The 24,688-nt window shown below is 43.2% G+C and overlaps 2 protein-coding genes across 9 annotated transcripts in view; both read left to right on the forward strand.

Moving 5' to 3' along the window:
- Nucleotides 1-6,456, forward strand: part of PIP5K1C (phosphatidylinositol-4-phosphate 5-kinase type 1 gamma) — a 106,556-nt gene extending 100,100 nt beyond the window's left edge. For 7 of the 8 annotated variants that reach the window (XM_070745695.1, XM_070745704.1, XM_070745663.1 and 4 more), the window contains one exon: nt 1,719-6,456. In XM_070745695.1, coding sequence (XP_070601796.1) covers nt 1,719-1,721 — 3 coding nt within the window. In that variant the 3' untranslated portion in view covers nt 1,722-6,456. The remainder of the gene's footprint in view (nt 1-1,718) is intronic. The other variant, XR_011558571.1, reaches the window with a different exon arrangement.
- Nucleotides 4,472-24,688, forward strand: part of LOC139158644 (serine protease 57-like) — a 29,496-nt gene continuing 9,279 nt past the window's right edge. Inside the window, exons 1-3 of the mRNA XM_070735998.1 lie at nt 4,472-4,531; nt 5,986-6,124; nt 22,564-22,688. Of these exons, the coding sequence (XP_070592099.1) occupies nt 4,472-4,531; nt 5,986-6,124; nt 22,564-22,688 (324 nt within the window). The remainder of the gene's footprint in view (nt 4,532-5,985; nt 6,125-22,563; nt 22,689-24,688) is intronic.

The following is a 24,688-nucleotide window of genomic DNA, read 5'->3' on the forward strand; positions in this document are numbered from 1 at the left end:
AAAGCAGGTTCCCAGACATTGCCTAGTGGAATCACGGCTCATTCGACTCGTAGTGCCGCTACTTCAGCGGCATGGGCCACACAGGCATCGATAGAGGACATCTGTAGGGCGGCCACGTGGGCCACCTCTACCACCTTTATACGGCATTATAAACTGGACACGTTTGCTTCGGCCGAGGCGGCCTTCGGGAGCAGAGTATTGCAACGAGTGTGTGACACTACAGGATCATGATTCAATGATATCCCTCCCTTGAACACTGGAACTTGGGTATATCCCATGCTGGACTCTCCTTCCAGAGGCATGGGAGAAGAACCGTTGAACTTACCTGAACGGTCTTCTCCATGTCCTGGAAGGAGAGTCCAAACCCTCCCATTGAAACATGGACAGTTGTTGCGTTTCAGTTAATGGTTGTGTTAGTTGTTTAATAAATTCTGTTTACCATTTGAATTCGTTTTTTAAAACTGAGGTACTGAGGCAGCAAGGGGGCGGTACCTACTTAATATGTTAATTATATTAATTTAAAACTCAGTCCCTACCAATAAGACTTGAGCTAAATCCCATGCTGGACTCTCCTTCCAGGACATGGAGAAGACCGTTCAGGTAAGTTCAACGGTTCATCTCTATATGTCAACTCCCAGAATTTTAAGATCAGTGTACGTCAACTCCCAGAATTTGATGATCTCTATACGTCAACTCCCAGAATTTTTAAGATCAGTATACATCAATTTCCAGAATTTTAAGATCAGTGTACGGCAACTCCCAGAATTTTAAGATCAGTATACGTCAATTTCCAGAATTTTAAAATCAGTGTACATCAATTTCCAGAATTTTAAGATCAGTGTACGGCAACTCCCAAAATTTTAAGATCAGTATACGTCAATTTCCAGAATTTTAAGATCAGTATACGTCAATTTCCAGAATTTTAAGATCAGTGTACGGCAACTCCCAAAATTTTAAGATCAGTATACGTCAATTTCCAGAATTTTAAGATCAGTGTACATCAATTTCCAGAATTTTAAGATCAGTATACGTCAATTTCCAGAATTTTAAAATCAGTGTACATCAATTTCCAGAATTTTAAGATCAGTGTACGGCAACTCCCAGAATTTTAAGATCAGTATACGTCAATTTCCAGAATTTTAAGATCAGTGTACGGCAACTCCCAGAATTTTAAGATCAGTATACGTCAATTTCCAGAATTTTAAAATCAGTGTACATCAATTTCCAGAATTTTAAGATCAGTGTACGGCAACTCCCAAAATTTTAAGATGTGTTTATGTCAATTTTAAGCCTTGAGGACTTTAACTCCCAGAATCCCCAGGCTGGGGAATTATGGGAGTTGAAATCCGCTGCGAAGGTTGGAGACCCCTTGTCTAGAAACCAGGAGAATGACTTCTAGTCCTGCCTTAGGCAAGAAAGCCGGCTGGGTGATTTTAAGCCAGTGCCTGTCTCTCAGCCCAACCCACCACACAGGGTGGTGGTGGTTGTGAGGAAAATGAGCTGTAGTAAATTTATTGCAGTGTGCCGGCTGAGTCACCTCCTGGGATCTTCCTGTGCACAAGCCAATTCCAGAATAAAGGGTTGAGATTTTCAGTTGCCACCTGAACCATCTGCATCATGGCTCAATATCCATTTCTATCAATCGCTTTGGATGGGACTGTTCCTCTAAATGCTCCTCTCTCTCCCTTTTGTCTCCCTTCTCCCCCCACCCCTTACAGTAACTTCTATGCAAACTCCTCGAGAGAAACAGTTCCTCCTGATGCCGTTCCCGGCATTCCCTTTCGATGTCCCTTGCAGCTTTTCGGAGGGGGGAAGGCGTGGAAGAATGTCATGCATCGATGTCAGCTGTGCTTCAGCATCCCAGCATTACCCGGAAGGACAAAGCAAAACCGCCCCCCGAGTCCTGTTTCCTTCCTCCCACCGTTCTTCCTCCAAAACACGTGTATATTGATACCTCTCCAAGCAAACTGATCTTGGCCCCAGGGACATCTGGAGATGGGAAGGAATTCGATCCTGGGTTGCCACCTCTCTTTCTCTCCCTCCTTCTCTCCCTCTCTCTCCCCCCCCCCCCCCCAAAGTGCACTACTGTAGCTCTCTTATCTGTATGTGATACTGTGAACATTTTTTTTAAAAAAAAGATCATGTATTTATTTTGTTTCTCTTTGCACAAACAGCACGCTTGTGCTTTTTTTTTCTTTTTGGTTTTGTTTTTTTCCCCAAAAATAGTTTTATTGCACTTTTAGGGTGTAGGGGAGAAGGCCTTGTTACAGATGTTGATCGCCTTTCGTGATAGAGATTAGAAGCAGCCTCTGAGCAGAGTGGCAGCACGGCAGGAGAGCTGTGGAGCTGGTTCTAAGAGCGTCTATCAAACGCCATCACTCGGTGGCCCCCACTTCAGTTGGTTGGCAAGAGGGGAAAAAAAAGAAAAGGCTTAAATCCCAGCCACCTCACAAAGATTTGAAACTTTCCACTCGAGCAGGCCGTGGAACCTGCTCCGAAGCTCCCTGAGTATCTATCTGAGTGGGATTCTTCCTCCTGGTTGAATGTGCATCGTCCCTCATGCCCGTTGTCTTCATTGGAGAAGGTGGCCAGACCCAGCTCCGTTCCATGCAAAGCTATGCTTAGTGGCGTCTTGTTGATCTCACGGCAGTCTCCTTTTGGACAGAGCACTGGATTTCTGGAAACCTCACCTTGGAGTCTCCTTCCAGGCTTCTCTCCCTGCTGACTTAAGCCATAAGAGGAGCCACACTGAAAAGGCCGCAAGGTCCTCAAGATTGGAGTGAAGCTCCCTGGGAAGGCTTGCAGGGGATTATAAAGCCCGTTTGGGAGGCCTTGGTAGCTTTTTAAGAAGCCGGGCTCTGTTCTAAGGGCCGCGGAGCAGCTCTCACTTAGGAGGGAAGCACCAGAGGACTCGCTTACAGCCCCTGTCGTCGTGGATGTCGCTGTTCTCAACACCGAAGAGGGCAAAAACGAACTCGGTTGTATGCAGAAAAGGCAGCAGAGGAACATCTATTCTACACGGGAGCCCTCTCCCTTTGGGGAAGCGGCTGGGAAAAATAATAATAATAATGGCGTCTTCCAGACCCGCAGCTGCTGGAGGACTTCCACAGCTGTGACAGTATTTTCTTTTTGGACGGCACAAAAGGGCCTCTGGTTTGTGGGTGGGTGGGACGCCTCTTAAACAGCAGCCGCTGGAGGTGCAAGATAATCCCACCAGTGCAGTATTCAAGGCCAGCCAAGTCACTCTGTCCACTCCAGCTGACGAGAGGCCCCAAAGCTGCTTTTTTGGGAGGAGGGGGGAGAATTCAAAATTAAGTCGGTGCAGAAGAGAAAGAGCAGAAGGCGGCTTTTATCTTCCTGGTAATCCTGCGAGGTGAGAAACCTGAAATTCCTTGTGATGTGCAGGTGATCCTTGAAGTGCTTTCTTTTTACCGGTTGAAATTTGCTCTCTTTGTGGTAAAAACTCCCTATAAAAGGGGAGAAGAAAGAAGGAGGTTTAAGAAGACCTTGGGCAAGAAAGATCATGGCAATGCGCTCTCCGGTGTGTGTTAGGCTCTCATTCCATGACTGAGGAAACTCTTGGAGATCTTCGCTCTCCGTCTATGTTCTGGGGGCGTCCCCGTGCTTGAACTTCTCAGCCTCTCATCAAACATTCCAGAACGCAACTGGAAATGATGTTCTTTAAAGTGACACTATAGTTTGGGGGCAGAGTTTGAGAAGGCTTCTTTAGGCAGCTACAGGTGGAACGGCTTCTCTCAACCTTGCCCAGTGGATCTCTGGTTCTGTTTCTTTCCGAGCGCCCGAAGTGGTGGCCTGCTTCCTTCTCAACATTCCCATTTTCTCTCCCAGCATCCTGGATTCCATTTCCAACCACCGTAATGTCTTCTCCCCTCTCAAGGTGCCAGGTGTCAGGATGGCACCTCTCTTCAGCCTGAGTTGGCACAGCCCTCATTCCTCCCCTGCTTGAACTTGCTCCCCTGCAGGCTATGGACTCGGGGCAAACTGCGGGCCAAGCTTTAGTCCTCCTTCGCAGACCAAGCCACCCAACGTCTTCCATCCCTGGAGGAAGAGGGCTGATCTATTCGTCAGCAAAGCAGCTGGTCCTGGAGCAAACGGCGCCCTTCCCTTCCCCCTTCCTGGCACAAGGCACAATCAAGAGGCCCCTTCTTGTGGGTTTCAAAGATGGCAACAAATCCGGAGCAACCTGATCAGGGATGGTCTTTTTGGAGTTGGTTGCTCTTACGGTTGAAGGATGGAAATGGCACTTGACCCGTTGATCGGCCAGTTATTGAAGGGCCATGCTTGCAAGATTCATTGATTCCTTTGACTTGGGGTATCGAACAGAGTTTGGGCAGAGTTGGCTTTGTCTTCTGTGATTGGCTGGTAGCCTGAAGGTCGGCAGAGCAACGGATTTGGCCAGCCTCTGCTGAACTCGGCCACGGAAGATTGTCAGCTGTGGTTTTCAGCCAAGATGACCAGTACGTCATCCGTGGGGAGCATCTGGCCCAACGTCTTCTTCGCCCTGATCCCGGCAAGAAAGCCCAGCTGACCGCTTCTATCATCTCCTTCCTCTTGGTTTCTTCAACGGAGAGAAAAATCAGCGCTCGGACCACCAGATACTATTCTGAATGACTTTTGTCGACGTCTACATTAGACTTCATGAGTGTGCATATATTTTATATACATAGATATATATGTACACACTTACATATGTTTTTTTTTCTTTTTCCTTTTTTTTTGGAAAAAAAAGTATTTTTTTAAAAGAACATCTCCATGTTACATGCTTTATACACAGAATGTATAGGATTTAAGGATTGTGTTCAGGGGTGGGAAAGAAAACAGTTGAGTGGTGTTTTCTTTACTTTTATTTTGCAAAGAAAGGCATATCCTTTAGGTCACAAAATACTTTGTAGGGGGAAGGAATCTTGGCCTTCATAATGTAAATTGTTGCATATTACAAAGTGGTGCAGCTGAAATGGCTTTAAAAAAAAAAAAGTGAAACCAGGCACAATTTCTCTCACGCACATACACAAACCAGAAATATATTTTCCCTCTCTCCCTGGCTCCCATAAATAGTTTTTCAAGTGTATGATACAATTGTATTTTATATTTAAGCTTCGCACAGCCTCTGGGTAAGCCTGAACGTCAGGTAGGGTCCAAAGGTGTGTTTCTCCCCTCCCCCCTCAAACCTGGCAACTATATGAGGTGTGGACTTCAACTCCCAGAATTCTCAGCCAGCCACGCTGACAGGAATTCTGGGAGTTGAAGGCCAGATACCTTAAAAAGTGCCTAAAATTGAGAAACCCTGGTCCAGATAGATACCATCAATCTATTCCTTTCATAAGGGCATTAAAATGGGAAGGTGGGTATCTTAATTGCTATATTTGAAAGGAAAAAAAAATTCCCTTGCTGATGTTTATTTTCCATTTTATAATATTTTGATCCTAAGCGTATTTTGCCCAAATTTGGGGTCTGTTTCTCCCAAATCATCCATGCCACATTTTTCTCCCGTGATGGACATTCCTGGCTTCCTCCATTCTTTTAGTGGCCCAAGTGCCAGCAAACTGGTCAAAAAACGCCTCCTTTCCGCGCCCCCCCCCCCATTTTAAAAAATTGAACGTTATTTGTCACTGTAACCTCACCATTATTTATACCTGTCCAACCTCCGCAACTTGAAGACTTGTGAACTTCAACTCCCAGAATTCCCCAGCCAAAGTTGCCAAGGTTGGACACCCCCTGCCCCCCGCCCCCAGGTTTATACAGTGAGCCGCAATCTTCATTTCAGAAAATGTCAGTGTTTTATACACTGTAAGAAGGGGGAGAAGCTTTTAAAATGGAGGTTTTTCTCTCGTCGGCCTTCAGTTTCTCTCACAAGAAGGACTCGTGAGGGGGGTCTGACCAAATAAAGAATCGGGGAGAGGCGGGGAGAACAGCCATGATGGATTGAGGCCATTTTGAGGCGGATCTCTTTCTCCCTTATTCCAGTGGCTCCATTCAGGCCCCGTTCACTCTCCCATTGGCATGACCAGGAGCCTTCCAGTTCCTCAGAGATCTGGGGGCACCTTGCTGGTCACAACTGCTGCAGTCCTCCCCCCGCCCTTCCTTGTCCAGGAGGAACCAAAAGGTATCACATTCCAGAATCTTCTGTTGAGGGGGGGGGAGCAAAGAGGAAGAGGGGGCTCCTGGTTGTGTATTTTCTTTTTTAAAAAGGTTTTTTTTAAGGTGCTAAGATGGCTTCTCCCACCCTCAAACGCAGGCCTCCGATCGTTCTTCCGGTGGTGGGCAGAGCAGCCATTTAGAGTTGTTTTAATTGTTATTTTAATTGGGGCGATGGGAGGGAGGTAACGGATCGGGGTTTTGTTTTGGATGTTTTCCGTTGATGTTTCTATTTTGTAAAGCGCCCAGGCTATACAAGGGCGACATTTTTCTGTTCATAAATAAATAAAATAAAGATGGCTTCTTGGCTGAGATTCCTCCCTTGGCCCAGGGACAGGCTACCTTCGGAGACACAAGTTCCCCAGAAGAGGAAGAGACCCCTCCCCTCTTTAAGACCGCCACCCTTCAGGCCTATAAGATGATGGAAACATAGAAGATTGACGGCAGAAAAAGACCTCATGGTCCATCTAGTCTGCCCTTATACTATTTCCTGTATTTTATCTTAGGATGGATATATGTTTATCCCAGGCATGTTTAAATTCAGTTACTGTGGATTTAGCAACCACGTCTGCTGGAAGTTTGTTCCAAGCATCTACTACTATTTCAGTCAAATGATATTTTCTCACGTTGCTTCGGATCTTCAACTAACCTCAGATTGTGTCCCCTTGTTCTTGTGTTCACTTTCCTATTAAAAACACTTCCCTCCTGAAACTTATTTAACCCTTTAACATATTTAAATGTTTCGATCATGTCCCCCCTTTCCCTTCTGTCCTCCAGACTATACAGATGGAGTTCATGAAGTCTTTCCTGATAAGTTTTATGCTGAAGACCTTCCACCATTCTTGTAGCCCGTCTTTGGACCCGTTCAATTTTATCCATATCTTTTTGTAGGTGAGGTCTCCAGAACTGAACACAGGATTCCAAATGTGGTCTCACCAGCGCTCTATACAGCGGGATCACAATCTCCCTCTTCCTGCTTGTTCTACCTCTAGCTATGGAGAAGCAGTCCTGAATCTGCATCCCACCAGACTGTCCAGGAGGCAGGTTTTTCTCATTACAGGCAGTCCTCGACCACAGTTCATTCAGTGACCAAAGTTGCAGTGGCACTGGCCAAAGTGACTTAAGACTGTTTTACAAACTTAACTCTTGCAGCATCCCCATACTCACGTGATGACAAAAGTCCAAGTAATGAGATCAAAATTAGGAGACTTGGCAACTTCTCTATGTCGGTTGCAATGCCCCTTTTGTGATCTGACAAAAGTCAGAGGGGTCATACAGTGAGGTAAAATTAACTTAAATATTTCATTTAGCAACAAATGTCGGCCTCAGTTGTAGTTGTAAGTTTGAGGTTTACCTGTAATCGGGAACATGTAAGACCCCGAAGCCTCAAAGATACAGATGTATACCCACTGATAAATGAGAAATTACCCCAAAAACAGGTAACAGTGCCCTGACCAGAAAAGGAGTCCTGTACTATTCAGGCGGTCATTTGACACTCAACTGGTACTTCTACCTACCAACCGCCACTACTTATGAACTTTTCTAGATAAGAACCAGGTGTTCAAATTTTTTTTGCCTCTTCTCAAGAACCATTTTCCACTTACAACTGTAACCGGAAAAGGCAGAGAGAAGCCTCTGTGGGGCCTCTCTAGGAATCTCCTGGGAGGAAACGGCCGGAAATGGTGGGGAGAAGCCTCCGTGGGGCTTCTCTAGGAATCTCTTGGGAGGAAACAGGGCCAGAAAAGGCAGGGAGAAGTCTCTGTGGGGCCTCTCTAGGAATCTGGGAGGAAACATGGCTGGATAGGGCGGGGAGAAGCCTCCGTGGGGCTTCTCTAGAAATCTCTTGGGAGGAAACTGCCAGAAAAGGCAGGGAGAAGCCTCTGTGGGGCCTCTCTAGGAATCTCCTGGGAGGAAACATGGCTGGAAAGGGCGGGGAGAAGCCTCCATGGGGCCTCTAGGAATCTCATGGGAGGAAAAGGCAGGAAGAAGCCTCTGTGAGGCCTCTCTAGGAATCTGGGAGAATCTCTAGGAATCTTTTGGGAGGAATGGAGCCGGAAAAGGCAGGGAGAAGCCTCCGTGGGGCTTTTCTAGGAATCTCCTGGGAGGAAACGGCCAGAAAAGGCAGGGAGAAGCCTGGTCATGGAACGAATTAAGTTCGTAACTAGGGGTACCACTTATCAAGATTCAGCTTACACAATTGAAGTGAATTTGGCCTTTTGCCAAGGTGAGGAAGTAACATTAACAAAGACCCCAAGAGGATATTATTATTAATATCTAACAGGATATTAGATGAGAATTCAAGATGTACCAGAGCAGAATCAAGGAATTTATGATCTCACATTGTTTCTTAATGTGTTTTTTTTCTTTTTTGGTGTTGAGGATAGCTCCATCTGGGCCACAGATCCTCCCCGGGTCTAATCTTAAAAGTGGATCAAGGCTAATCTCTGAGACTAAAATAAGTTTATTTTGCAGGGTTTATGAGTCATGCCGTCTCCGTTATGAGCACAGATACACTCCTCATCCCTGGGAAACATCTCTCGGCCATGCCCTGCCCATGTGCTTCTCCATATCTTCCCGTATGAATATTAGCGCTTAGATTTTGGCTGAAGCATCCTTCAGTCAGTGCCCCAGAAAACAATTAAAATCTCTCTCAGGTAGGACCTCACCTCAGGGGGGGCTCAGTAAATATCACCTCAGGATGCAGTGAAAAAAACAAACCCAGAACATTCGATTTATCAGGAAAATCATCTACACATCACCTCGAGGTTCAATTACTGCAATGCTCTCTACATGGGGCTACCTTTGAAAAGTGTTCGGAAACTTCAGATCGTGCAGAACGCAGCCGCAAGAGCCATCGTGGGGCTTCCAAGATTCGCCCATGCTTCCTCCACACTCCGTGGCTTGCATTGGCTGCCGATCAGTTTCCGGTCACAATTCAAAGTGTTCTTCATGACCTTTAAAGCCCTACATGGCATTGGACCAGACTACCTCCAGAACCGCCTGCTACCGCACGAATCCCAGCGACCGATAAGGTCCCACAGAGTTGGCCTTCTCCGGGTCCCGTCGACTAAACAATGTCGTTTGGCGGGCCCCAGGGGAAAAGCCTTCTCTGTGGCGGCCCCGGCCCTCTGGAACCAACTCCCCCCGGAGATTAGAATTGCCCCCACCCTCCCTGTCTTTCGTAAACTACTCAAGACTCATTTATACCACCAGGCATGGGGGAGTTGAGCTATTCCTTCCCCCATGGCCATTACAAGTTATGCATGGTATGTCTGTGTGTATGTTTGGTTTTATAATAAGGGTTTTTAATTGTTTTATTATTGGATTGTCACTTGCTGTTTTTATCATTGTTGTTAGCCGCCCCGAGTCTACGGAGAGGGGCGGCATACAAATCCAATTAATAATAATAATAATAATAATAATAATAATATAAGATATAATAATAATTTATTAGATTTGTATGCTGCCCCTCTCCAAGGACTCGGGGTGGCTCACAACAATAATACAATGAACAATAATACAAATCCAATATTAATAAAAACTAGAATTAAAAACCCATTAATATTAAAAAAACCCAATATTACAGTCATACCACTCTCAAGTGCTACAGTCAGAGGGGGGTGGCAAGGGAATTAGTCCCCCCATGCCTGGTGACATAAATGGGTCTTCAACATCTTGCAGAAGGCGAGGAGGGTGGGGGCAATTCAAATCTCCAGGGGGAGCTGATTCCAGAGGGCTGGGGCCGCCACAGAGAAGGCTCTTCCCCTAGGTCCAGCCAGACGACATTGTTGAGTCGACGGGACCTAGAGAAGGCCAACTCTGTGGGACCTAATCTTTTAAACAGCAATGGGCTACTGTCCCCACCGGGTGGGCGGTGACCCAGTGGGGGTAGTAAGTTTATACATTGACTTAGGACCAGCTTTCGCACTTCCGTCCATTGCAGCATCCCGATGGTTACGCGATCAAAATTCAGATGCTTGGCAACAGGCATGTATTTATGACGGTTGTGGTGTCCTAGGGTCATGGGATCTCCTTTTGTGCCATCCTGACAAGCAAAGTTAATGGAGAAGCCAGACTTAACAATTGTGTTACTAACTTAATTGTGCAACTGAGGCAGGAAAGTTTGTAAAACTGGGTGAGATTCACTGAACAATTGTCCAAGTGAGCAACAGAAATTTGGCGCTCAGTTGTGGTCATAAGTTGAGGACCTCCCTGTAGTCCTCGACTTGCCACCATTTAACATTTGAAGTTACAACTGCACTGAAAAAAAGTGATTTATGATTGCTCCTTACACTTATAATTTATACTTACTCCTTACACTTATAATTTATACTTACTCCTTATACAGTACTTATAACATGGTACGTTTGTGTGTATGTTTGCTTTTAATAATGGGGTTTTTAGTGTTTTTTAAATTATTAGATTTGTTTTTACATTGTCTTTATTATTGCTGTGAGACGCCCCGAGTCTACGGAGAGGGGTGGCATACAAATCTAGTAAGTAAGTAAGTAAGTAAGTAAGTAAGTAAGTAAGTAAGTAAGTAAGTAAGTAAGTAAGTAAATAAATAAACCAAGACAGCATCACTGCAGTCATATGATCATGATTAGGTGCTTGGCAACCACTGTGCCTTTATAATGGTTACAGTGATCAAGTGGCCACCATTTGTGACCAACCCAGCTTCCAACGAAGTCAGTGGAGAAGTTGGCAAGTAAGGTCACAAGCCATGTGACGTCTTGCTCAACAACACCACTTTAACTGGGGGTTGGACTAGAAGACCTCCAAGGTCCCTTCCAACTCTTATTCCATTATTCACTTATTCATTATGATCCCGCTATATAGAGTGCTGGTGAGGCCACATTTGGAGTACTGTGTTCAGTTCTGGAGACCTCACCTACAAAAAGATATTGACAAAATTGAACGGGTCCAAAGACGGGCTGCAAGAATGGTGGAAGGTCTTAAGCATAAAACGTATCAGGAAAGACTTCATGAACTCAATCTGTATAGTCTGGAGGACAGAAGGAAAAGGGGGGACATGATCGAAACATTTAAATATGTTAAAGGGTTAAATAAGGTCCAGGAGGGAAGTGTTTTTAATAGGAAAGTGAACACAAGAACAAGGGGACACAATCTGAAGTTAGTTGGGGGAAAGATCAAAAGCAACATGAGAAAATATTATTTTACTGAAAGAGTAGTAGATCCTTGGAACAAACCTCCAGCAGATGTGGTTGGTAAATCCACAGCAACTAAATTTAAACATGCCTGGGATAAACATATCCATCGTAAGATAAAATACAGAAAATAGTATAAGGGCAGACTAGAGGGACCATGGGGTCTTTTTCTGCCGTCAGACTTCTATGTTTCTATCAACAAATTTTCCAATTCCTATTGTCTTAAGTAGACTGCCTGCTTGTATTCTTATACGACATATTCTACTTTTCACATCCATTTCTTTTTATTTTGGGACATAATAAAAAAGGAGGATAAAATCTTTTAGGATTTGTTTTGTTTTGTTTTTTTAGTATTTTTAATGAAGCTCTTATTTTTAGGCGATCAGCCATAGAACATTTCGAGCTGAACAAGCAGGAAGCTGGACTGATGCAATTCTTTGCACACTCATTCAAAAAATGTTTCATTTAAGTACGGTTCCTTTCTTAACTCAGGAAGAACAGATAAAATCTGCCAGTTAAAATTGGCTCCTATTGCATGCAACATTGCTTTATTTCATTTTTTTAAATGTGTTTGGTTCTTTTAATTAAATTGTACTGGTCTAATCTCAGCCATATCTATTTCGAAATGAGGCTTGCATCAAAAGACACCAAAGCTGGGGATGAAAAATTAAATTCCTAGTCAGAAAGGTTCCTGTTTTTCAAAGATTTACAAACAAAAGTTCTCTGGACACAAATGGTTTAATTCAATAGGACTTTTTTTTCTTTATATCGTATAGTATGCTTTGTTTTAATGGTGATGCTTCTGACATGAATAAGCAAACAAACTTTTGTGGGCAGCATACAATAGTTAGTAAACAATCGTACATTATAAGGTTGGTGTGTCAAATATCAAATGACAGTTAGTTAGTTAGTTAGTTAGTTAGTTAGTTAGTTAGTTAGTTAGTTAGTTAGTTAGTTAGACTTCTATGCTGCCCAATCCTGAAAGACTCAGGGCGGCTTGCAACAATATAAAAATACAATTAACAATAAAAAGTAGTCAAATATAAATTAAAACAATAAACCCAGTTAAAACCCACGAGTCAATACAAATATTTATTTTATTTATTTGTTTGTTTGTTTGTTTATTTTTATTTGTTTGTTTTGTCCAATACACAATGAGGGTTTTAGTGGGTATATATCTATATACACATAGTAAAATACAAGATGAAGGTTATAGAGGAGATACTCATAGTAAAATATATCTAAGAAAGAATAGAAAAGAAGATATAGGAATAGAACATATCAATGAAAGAATAGAAGAAGAGATATAGGAATAGAAGAAAGGGATAGGAAATATAGGAGAGCAATAGGACAGGGGACGGAAGGCACTCTAGTGCACTTGTACTCGCCCCTTACTGACCTCTTAGGAATCTGGATAGGTCAACTGTAGATAATCTAAGGGTAAAGTGTTGGGGGTTTGGGGATGACACTATGGAGTCCGGTAATGAGTTCCACACTTCGACAACTTGGTTACTGAAGTCATATTTTTTACAGTCAAGTTTGGAGCGGTTAATATTAAGTTTAAATCTGTTGTGTGCTCTTGTGTTGTTGTGGTTGAAGCTGAAGTAGTCGCTGACAGGCAGAATGTTGCAGCATATGATCTTGTGGGCAATACTTAGATCTTGTTTAAGGCGTCTCAGTTCTAAACTTTCTAGGCCCAGGATTGAAAGTCTAGTCTCGTAGGGTATTCTGTTTCGAGTGGAGGAGTGAAGGGCTCTTCTGGTGAAGTGTCTTTGGACATTTTCAAGGGTGTTAATGTCTGAGATGCGATATGGGTTCCAAACAGATGAGCTGTATTCGAGGATGGGTCTGGCAAAAGTTTTGTAAGCTCTGGTAAGTAGTGTGGGATTGCCACAGCAGAAGCTACATAGGATTAGGTTTACAACTCTTGAAGCTCTATACGAATATGCGATTTGGCCATGACAGATGTACAATTCATGTCCCCCAGGCCTGCTAGCAAAGCCAGGTCTTCGTAGCCTTTTGGAAGGCCAGCAGGGTGAGAGCAGTACAGACATCGGGGGGGGGGGGGAGTTGGTTCCATAGAGCCGGGGCAGCCACAGAGAAGGCCCTCCCCCACGGTCCATTCCACTCCACTCTCCATTCTATTCCATTCCTTTCTATTCTATCCTAATTGCAACCCCACTCCACTCTCCATCCCCATTCTATCCTGTCCTGTCCTGTCCTATCCTAATTACTACTCTACTCCACTCCACTCTCCATTCCATCCCATTCTATTCTATCCTATTCTATCCTAATTACTACTCCACTCCACTCCATTCCATCCTATCCTATCCTATCCTAATTACTACTCCACTTCACTCTCCATTCCATTCTATCCTATTCTATCCTAATTACTATTCTATTCTATTCTATCCTAATTACTACTCTACTCCGCTCCACTCTCCATTCCATCCCATTCTATTCTATCCTATTCTATCCTAATTACTACTCCACTCCACTCCATTCTCCATCCCATTCCATCCTATCCTATCCTATCCTAATTACTACTCCACTTCACTCTCCATTCCATTCTATCCTATTCTATCCTAATTACTATTCTATTCTATTCTATCCTAATTACTACTCTACACTCCATTCCATTCCATTGCATTGTATTCTATTCTATTCTATCCTAATTACTACTCCACTCCATTCTATTCTATTCTATTCAGCATCCATCAATCAGAGGAGAGTCAGGGTTGATTTACTTTAGGATTGGCTCTTTTTGGACCATGGTTAGCATGTTTAATTTTCCTTGGGAAGATCTGGTCAGTGTAGGTTCCTAGAAACATAGAAACATAGAAGATTGATGGCAGAAAAAGACCTCATGGTCCATCTAGTCTGCCCTTATACTATTTCCTGTATTTTATCTTAGGATGGACGTATGTTTATCCCAGGCATGTTTAAATTCAGTTACTGTGGATTTACCAACCATGTCTGCTGGACATTAGCGAGTTGATTCATTAGCGAGTTGAAGCCACCAGATCAAAACTGAGTCTCCTCGAGAGTAATGTGAAGATAAACTGGAGATGCCCCAGGGTGATTCCCTCACCGCCGAGGCTCAAACGCAAGCAACTTCAGAAATGGTTCCGTCACACGTGTTGGGCATATTGCTGGACATGTGGGATGTTACGACATCCCTTCCGTGCAAAGAACACGATGATAAGGAAACCCCATCTTCATGGCTTTCAACGGCACAGGAAATGCTCCGGAGGAATGAAACGAAGATCGTGGTTGGCCTTCTCAACGGGCTGCCCTCCAGATGTCTCGGTTTCCAGGCAGGAGATGATACTTCCTCAGGTTACAGCAGAATGAGGAAGAGACCGAGCCATGAGATAGAAAGCAGACCTAGTCCATTAGCCACATCCACTCTCAGAGATGGTCCTCATGCAAAGCCCCAGGTCTCCAGTTTCAAGGGCTGGTTTATGTCTTCTTTTTTTAGTTCACCCTGCCAGGTTTTTCCCTGGTTTGGGTGTGTGTGTTTGTGTCTGATTGTCCTTGTGCTTTGGAAAACTGAGATGCCCATGGCTGGGGGGCCCAAAGGGTGAGCTAAAATAAATTCAGGCTTCATTATATTGGAATTTGATGTCACTTTAATTTCGCTCCTCTTTTCTCAGTCCAAAGAGGTTAAAAGGTGTATGTGTGTCTATGTTTGTATGTACGACACAGACTTCAGAGGAGAATCATAACTGCAGAAAGAACCATTGCTGCCAACCTGCCTTCCATTGAGGACCTGTATACTGCACGAGTCAAAAAGAGGGCGGGGAAAATATTTACTGACCCCTCACATCCTGGACACAAATTGTTTCAACTCCTACCCTCAAAACGTTGCTACAGAGCACTGCACACCAAGACAACTAGACACAAGAACAGTTTTTTTCCGAACGCCCTCTACTAAACAAATAATTCCCTCAACACTGTCAGACTTTCTACTAAATCTGCACTTCTATTCTACTAGTTTTTCTCATCATTCCTATCACCCATTTCCTCCCATGTTGACTGTATGACTGTAACATGTTGCTTATATCCTACGATTTTTATTAATATTGCTTCTTCGTTGCTTATTTGACCCCTATGACAATCATTAAGTGTCGTACCACATGATTCTTGACAAATGTATATTTTATTTTATGTACGCTGAGAGCATATGCACCAAGACAAATTCCTTGTGTGTCCAATCACACTTGGCCAATAAAAATTCTATTCTATTCTATTCTAATACGTACATACAGTGTTCCCTCGATTTTTTGCAGGGGATACGTTCCGAGACCGCCTGTGAAAGTCGACTTTCCGCGAAGTAGAGATGCGGAAGTAAATACACCATTTTTGGCTATGAACAGTATCACAAGCCTTCCCTTAACACTTTAAACCCCTAAATTACCCTTTCCCATTCCCTTAACAACCATTTACTCACCATTATTACTGGTACTCACCATTGAATAAGACACTTAGTGATTCTGATATTTATAAACATAATTATTTATTAACAATAATTTTTTTTTTGTTATTTATTTGCAAAAATTATTAGTTTGGCGATGACGTATGATGTCATCGGGTGGGAAAAACCATGGTATAGAAAAAAACCCACGAAGTATTTTTTAATCAATCACCACCGATACACTTGGCATCCATGAATCTGTCTAATCCTGCCTTGAAGCTATCCAGGCTGACAGCTGTCACGACCTCTTCTGGAAGGGAATTCCATAAACCAAAAAAATAGTGATTTGCAGGTCTGTCTCCCCCATCCCCCCAGAGGCTCTCTGGAAGCCAAAAAACCCCTCTCAGAGCCTCTGTGCCAGCCGAAAATCAGCTGACTGGCACACACATGCACATTGGAGCTGAGATTGGCAAAAAGCTCATGTGCTAGCAGATTTGGCTCTGTGTGCCACCTGAAGCATCCATGCCATAGGTTTGCCATCACTGGTATATAGGGTGTCCTGCCTGAAGCAGGAGTTGGACTAGAAGACCTCTAAGGTCTCCCAACACTGCATTCTGTCCTTCCAATGTGGCCGCAATGATTCATCCTATTTTGAAAAAGTCTAACAACTGGCAACTGCAAATCTCATCCAACAAATGCTCTGTCCTACACATTGGTAAAAAGAATCCGAATACTAAATACACACTTGGACAAACTGAACTCGCAGAAGAACCTCACTTAGTCAAAGATCCTGGAGTACTCATTTCCAATGACCTAAGAGCCAGAGCCCACTGCAACAGCATTGCCAAAAAAGCACTGAGTCACTAACTTAATTCTATGCAGCTTCTTCTCTAGAAGCACTGATCTACTAACCAGAGCATACAAAACATTTGTCAGGCCAATTCTTGAATACAGTTCACCTGTATGGAATCCACACTGCATAACAGACATTAATACAATTGAAGGAGTCCATAAATACTTCACAAGAAGAATCCTCCACTCCTCCTCACGCAACAAATTATCTTACTCCTCCAGACTTCAGTTACTATGTTTAGAAAATTTACAGCTACGCCGCCTCCGAACTGATTTAACTGTTGTTCATAAAATCATACATCACAATGTACTCCCTGTTAGCGACTACTTCACCTTTAACAACAACAACGCAAGAGCATGCAATAGATACAAACTAAATGTAAATCGCTCCAAACTAGACTGCAGAAAATACGATTTCAGCAATAGAGTGGTCAAGGCCTGGAATTCACTACCGGACTCTGTTGTTTCTTCCCCCAATCCCAAAATCTTCAACCTTACATTATCTACAATAGACCTCTCCCCTTTTCTAAGAGGTCTGTAAGGGGCGTGCATAAGTGCACCTTTGTGCCTACCGTTCCTGTCCAAATGTCTTTATCTTTTTAATCTCTACTTTATACTTATGTTAAACATACTACAATACAGAACTATATTTGTATGACAAATAAATAAAATAAATAAGAGCCCGGGGAGTCTTTCTGATATCGTAAGACGTTTTGGCTACATCCCTTATGTGGCACCATGGCTGTCCATATTCCAAGTTCTTGAACCATGGATGCAGAAGTATAGGTGGCTTATCTACCCTAATCCTTCCTTGATCAAAATGGTAAATTTGGGGGTAGTTGCTTCTTCCTCTTTACCCCCAAGCCATTTAGAGAAGGGGTTACCCAAAGAAACCACACAGGCTAACTGCTTGAGTAACTCTCTCGGGCAGTTGAAACAGACCCAGGCAGCCTACCACCCACCCGTCGCATGACACGTTCAAACACCCTCTCCCCCCCCAGAAAAAAAAGATTAGCTGCTATAAGCGTGTTCCAAAAATTGAAGGCAGCTTCCTTTATTTTAATTCTTCATTGGGCAATAGGCCACTTCTTTAAGGCTTGAAGAGGGTCGCAGCTCGCAGGTGTTTCCCTCCAGATCTCAAAAGATGGGGAGAGCAGGCTCACAGCTCCCGAACACTCGGCTGGTTCTTTGGGTTCTACTCAAGGCAGGTAAAGCTAACATTTTATTTTATTTTATTTTACTTTATTTTAGTTTATTAGATTTGTATGCCGCCCCTCTCCGAAGACTCGGGCGGCTCACAGCATAGCAGTAATACAATACATTACAAATCTAATAATAAAAAATTAAATGCATTTATTTTATTTTATTTTATTATTTCATTTCATTTTGTTTATTTTATTTTTTATTTTTTTGTTATATTACATTATATTTTATTTCATTTCATTTCATTGCTTTATTATATCTTATCTTATCTTACCTTACCTTATTTTATTTTATTATTTTTGTATCATGCCTTTATTCTATATAATAATAATAATAATAATAATAATAATAATAATAATAATAATTTATTAGACTTGTATGCCGCCCCTCTCCGAAGACTCGGAGCGACTCACAACAAAATGCAAAGCACAAATCTAATATTAAAAACAATTATAAAAAAACAGTCCTACCATCCAATTAAATCATACATAAAATGAAACATCTAAGGGTCAGTTATTTCCCCAAGCCTGGCGGCATAAGTGGGTTTTCAGTAATTTGTAAATAATAACAAATATCTCCGGGCAATGAACATATATGTCATGCCGTTGTATTTCTATTTTCCTCACAAAAAACAACCCTGTGAGGCGGGTGGGCCTGAGAGAGAAGGACTTAGCCCAAAGTCACCCACTGGCTTTCATGCCTAAGACAGGACTTGAATTCAAGGTCTCCCGCCTTCTGGTCTGGAGCCTTAACTAAACCATTTGATATTTTCTGAGTATTATTGCTAACATTTCATTTTTTTAAAAAAATGAAATGTTAGCAAAGAACCTGATAGTGTCTTTAGTAGGATTGGCTGGGAAATTTGGTATGTTGAAGTCCACAAATCTTCAGCTGCTCTAGTTGAGAAACACTGATATAGGAGATTCGGTTTTAGTCATATATTTTTAAAAAGAAACAATTCAGGTTTCACCACAAATCACAAATTTGACCACTAGGAAGCAACCTGATGCAATTGCTTAAAAAAACCAATGTTATTTTGCCCAAATAGATGAGTTGTAAACATTTATTTATATTTATATTTATGTTTATGTTTATGTTTATGTTTATGTTTATGTTTATGTTTATGTTTATATTTATATTTATATTTATATTTATATTTATATTTATATTTATATTTATATTTATATTTATATTTATATTTATATTTATATTTATATTTATATTTATATTTATATTTATATTTATATTTATATTTATATTTATATTTATATTTATATTTATATTTATATTTATATTTATATTTATATTTATATTTATATTTATATTTATATTTATTTGTCCAATACACAAAACATATTGAGGGGAATAGGCATGAAGTATTACAGTACATATAAGGAAAACATATGTAAATAGAGAAGATATATGAAAGGGAGGAAATATATATGACATATGGGATAAGGGGAGACAAATTGGACAGGGGACGGAAGACACACTAGTGCACTTATGTATGCCCCTTACGGACATCTTAGGAACCTGGAGAGGTCAATCGTGGCTAGTCTAAGGGAGAAATGTTGGGGGTTAGGGGTTGACACTAATGAGTCCGGTAATGAGTTCCACGCTTCGATAACTTGATTGCTAAAGTATGCTAAAGTAAATTTTGACCGTGAGGAGAGAGCCATTCTGTTCTATGCCAAAATATTGAGGGCTTATCTGGAGCATTTTGTATAGGTAGTCCTCAACTTACAACAATTCATTTAGTGACTGTTTAAAATTGACTTTATCACCAGATTTGACTCATACAGTTATTGTAGCATTCCCATGGTCAATGGATCCAAATTCAGGTGCTTGGCAACTGACCAGTTATCTAGTAAAGCTAAATCATTTGTCTCCAGGAATATCAAACCTATTGCACACTTTAGAGTCATAGGCAAATAGGCAAACCTTCCCTAGTCAATTAAATGATTGAAATTCGGGGCAATTTTTAGTTTTTTATGTATGGTCATTGTAGTCTTCCTGACAAAGGGGAGAGAGACTCGGAAGTTGCTGGTAAGGAATGGTCAAATAAATCAAGATGGCACCTACAATGGAAGCTCTGCCTAGTTTTTTAAAGGTGATGCAACCACCATGTTCTGTCTGGGTGCCCCCAGACTTCAACACCAACTGAAAAAAGCAGCCAGACACGCTGGTAAAAAGCAAAGTCACTTTATATCTTTGAAAACAAACACAGAGAACAAAAACTGTTCTTACAAACTGGAATGCTATGAGGCTTCACAGAAGAGTCACGACGGCCAGACAATACAACAGGCTTCTTGCTGGCACACACACCACTGTAGATAATAAAACCCACGCCTCCCCCAAGTTTTCAGCCTTCGAGGCCACAAACCAGAATCAGAAACGCCAAGGATCGAAGCAAGGTCACAGAACTCCCAAAAGATAACTCTCTACAATACAGGAAGGGCGGGCCTGCCTTTTCAACCTTTCTGAGGAGAACCACACCCAAACCCAGCTGTTGCCTATTAGGGATGGAAATACCTGGCTAATTGTCCCCTTCGTTGGGAGGCCCTTCTCTGCCTCATATCGATGATGGCTTGTGCGTTCTCATCTAAGGATTCCAGGCTACTCGCTGGGGAGAGCTCCCCCCCGGGGGTCTCAGGCTGTTCCCCCTCCTCTTCGTCCTGGCATTCCTCTTCCCCGTCTGCCTGGTCCTCCTCCTCCTCCTGTTCCTCGTCCTCCCCCTCTGAGCATGGAGCTGGCAGAGTTCCAGCCGTTCCCTGAGGAGCCTCAGACTGAATCACAACACACCATCTTGACTTTTTTGCTGAAATCGGCAGACGCATCTGGATAGTTGTTGAATTTCTGCTAGATTTGGGTGTTTATGCTAGGGGTAGTCAGGATGTGGGTGTGTGGGTGTATATGTGTGTGGGGGGGGGGAAATCAATATTTTTCTTGAAAAACTGGAAGGCTTTGTGCAGTCATGACTACCATCTTGAGTTTTCACACAGACACAATCACACACAGAGGAAATAAGCCATCAGTCCTAGATAGGACTTTTTAAAAAAACAATCCTTTAATCCAGTGGTTCTCAAACCTTTTCAACCCACTGCCCCCTTGGTGTTACAAACTCATCCTAAATACCCCCCACCCACCCTCAGGTGGATGTGGCTTGGTGGTCAGGTGACCAGGTAGGCTTGCCCAACTTGTAAAATGTCACTTAACAATGTTCTTGCTCAGCAACCAAAATGTTAGACTCAATTGTAGTCATAAGACTTTCTTTCATTCTTTCTTTCTTTCCTTTCTCCCTTCCCCTTCTTTCTTTCTTTTTCTTTCTTTCTGTCTTCCTTCCTTCCTATCATATTTTTCTTCCTATCTGTCTGTCTTCCTTCCTACTATCTTTCTTTCTCTCTTCCTCTCTCCCTATCTTTCTTTTTCTTTATTTCATTTTTCTTTCCTTCTTGCCTCCCTTCCCTCTCTCCTTTCTTTTTCTGTCTGCCTGCCTGCCTGTCTGTCTGTCTGTCTGTCTGTCTGTTGGTCTTCCTTCCTTCCTTCCTTCCTTCCTTCCGCAGTGACTGTCCTCCTCCTCTTCTTCTTCCGCTTCCTCCCACCCAAATTCTGAGCTTTTATTTCTTTCCTAATGGGTTTGTACACATTATTTGCTTTTACATTGATTCCTATGGGAAAATTGCTTCTTCTTAAGAACGTTTCTACTTAAGAACCTGGTCACGGAACGAATTCAGTTCTTAAGTAGAGGAACCACTGTACGGTGATCCCTCGATTATCGCGAGGGTTCCGTTCCAAGACCCCTCACGATAATCGATTTTTTGCGATGTAGGGTTGCGGAAGTAAAAACACCATCTGCGCATGCGCACCCGTTTTCCATGGCCGTGCATGCGCAGATGGTGGAGTTTGCGTGGGCGGCGGGGAAGACCCAGGGAAGGTTTCTTCGGCCGCCCAGCAGCTGATCTGCTCGGCAGCGCGGTAGCAGCGAGGAGCCGAAGATCGGGGTTTCCCCTTTGCGTGGGCGGCGGGGAAACCCCGATCTTCGGCTCCTCACTGCTGCCGCGCTGCCAAGCAGATCAGCTGCTGGGCGGCCGAAGAAACCTTCCCTGGGTCTTCCCCGCCGCCCACGCAAAGGGGAAACCCCGATCTTCGGCTCCTCGCTGCTGCTGCGCTGCCAAGCAGATCAGCTGCTGGGCGGCCGAAGAAACCTTCCCTGGGTCTTCCCCGCCGCCCACGCAAAGGGGAAACCCCGATCTTCGGCTCCTCACTGCTGCCGCGCTGCCAAGCAGATCAGCTGCTGGGCGGCCGAAGAAACCTTCCCTGGGTCTTCCCCGCCGCCCACGCAAAGGGGAAACCCCGATCTTCGGCTCCTCGCTGCTGCCCGCCCGCTGCTCGCCCGCCCGCCCGCCGCCCGCCGCTCGAGAGCAAGAGGGGGAGAGATAGAGAAAGAGAGAGAAGGAAAGAAAGAGATGAGAGAGGGAGGAAGAGAGTGTGAGAGAGGAAGAAGCAAGATAGACAAAGAGAGAGAGAAAGAAAGATGAGAAAGGAAGAGAGTGACGTCATCGGGTGGGAAAAACCGCGGTATAGCAAAAAAACCGCGCACGTATTTTTAATTTATTATTTTTTGAAAAATCGCGATATAGCGTTTCGCGAAGATCGAGATCGCGAAAATCGAGGGATCACTGTATATCTTTTTTATGACTCTTCAATCCCTTCATTTGGGGACTAAGTGGCTTAGTCCCTAGTCAATCATTGTGCTTCTTTGCACAGGTCTTTGTTTTGCTGCTGGGATCCGGAGAACATGGGTCATTGGAGGCCGAGAAGTGACACCGCATTCTCAGCCCTTTATGGCCTCCATCCAACAAGAGAACAGACACATCTGCGGTGGGTTCTTGGTGAGACGGAGATGGGTGATGACAGCCGCACATTGTCAGATACCCAAGTAAGTAAGAACTTACCCCCATTCCCCACTGTAGCGCTGATAATGTTACCTAGTCGGGTCACGAAATAGCGAGAGGCAAAGAACCAAGCTCAGAGAACACCATGGACCCCACCGCTAAAACCTGAGCTACAAATATTGTCTTCTATTGGTAAGTAACAACCAGTGTGATGCGTTGCAACTAGATAATTAGGCTGATTGCAAGTACGTATGTTTTTTATATTATTATCCATTTTTATTATTGGATTTTAACTGTTTTTATTGTTGTTTTTATTTATTCCGATTGTTAGCCGCTCAGAGTCCGGCATATAAGTACAATAATTAAATAAATAAATAAAACAACAAACGTATTATTTATTTATTATTAGAGTTGAAAGGGACCGTCAGGTCATCAAGTCTAACCCCCTGCCCAAGCAGGAAATCCTATAGCACCCCAGCCAAATGGCAGTCCAATCTCCTCTTGAAAATGTCCAGAGTTGGGGAGTTCACAACCTCTGCTGGCAGGCCATTGTACTGGTTGATCGCTCTGACCGTCAGGAAGTTCTTCCTTATTTCCAGGTTGAATCTCTCCTTGGTCAGCTTCCAGCTGTTGTTCCTCATCCGGCTCTCTGGTGCCCTGGAAAATAGACTGACCTCCTCCTCTCTGTGGCAACCCCTCATATACCTGTATACTGCTATCATGTCCCCTCTGGCCCTCCTTTTCTCTAGACCACAGGTCGCCAAACTAGGCAACTTTAAGACTTGTGAACTTCAACTCCCAGAATTCTCCAGCCAGCTAGTCAACTTTGCATGCAGGCTTACTAGTCATGTGACCAAGTAGGAGTGGCTTGCCGGCCATGTGACTATGCTGGTGGGAGAATTCTGGGAGTTGAAGTCCACAAGTCATAAAGTTGCCTAGTTTGGGGACCCCTGCTAGGCTATACATGCCCAGTTCCCACAATCTCTCTTCATAAGTCTTGGTTTCTAGTCCCTTAATCATTTTAGTTGAATTATTAATACTATTAATATTAAATTATTCCCTCTCCAAGGGCATTGTTCTCTAGTAAGCCTGCATGCAAAGTCGACTAGATTAGAATTCCAATTTGTACTAGGTAGCCTGAGAGCATCTAGAATAATGGCTGAGGAATTCTGGGAATTGAACTCTATGCGTCTCTAAAGTGGCCACGGTTGAGATATACTCATTATGAGCAGTGGGGGTAGTAAGTTTATGCATTATTTATTGAATACTTAATAGTTTTTTGTATTCTCCTTCCTTCTCTAGTACCTTAGTACGATCCTAAATAACTTTTAAAATAGGAAATAAATAAATAGTATGTTTTTACTCATAAACGCTTTAATCATTTTAATGCTTATCTAGAACTGAACTTTTATAGCAATTAAAGAAAATTGAGCTACTTGTCTAATCTGTTATCCTACTGAACCTTGTGGGTTCAGTAAAAAACCTTAAAATGTGACTGTGCTCCTCCACCAATAATGCTGCCTTTCATTTGTCCTTTTTGTGGCTATTCCAATAATGGGACTTAATCAACTGAAAAAGAGTCCAAGCACCTATTTGAAAACTTATCTTGTTGGTAAGCCACTCCCACCCAGTCACATGACCTTTAAGCCACCCTGGTCACATGATTGTCAAGCCACCCCCACCTAGTCACATGGCCAGCAAGCCACTCCTACTTGGTCACATGACCATCAAGCACACAAGCCACGCCCATAGCGTAGTAGTAAACATTTTTGCAGCCCTTCTCTGGATATACAGTGGTACCTCGTCTTACGAACCCCTCGTCATACGAAATTTCAAGATACGAACCCAGGCGTTTAAGATTTTTTTGCCTCTTCTTCCGAACTATTTTCACCTTACGAATCCGCCACCGCTGCTGGGATGCCCCGCCTCTGGACTTCCTGTTGCCAGCTGAAGTGCCCAGTTTTCGCGCTGGTGGGATTCACCTGGGGCAAGAATCC

This window comes from Erythrolamprus reginae, chromosome 1, assembly GCF_031021105.1.
Source record: "Erythrolamprus reginae isolate rEryReg1 chromosome 1, rEryReg1.hap1, whole genome shotgun sequence".
Taxonomy (NCBI): Eukaryota; Metazoa; Chordata; class Lepidosauria; order Squamata; family Dipsadidae; genus Erythrolamprus; species Erythrolamprus reginae.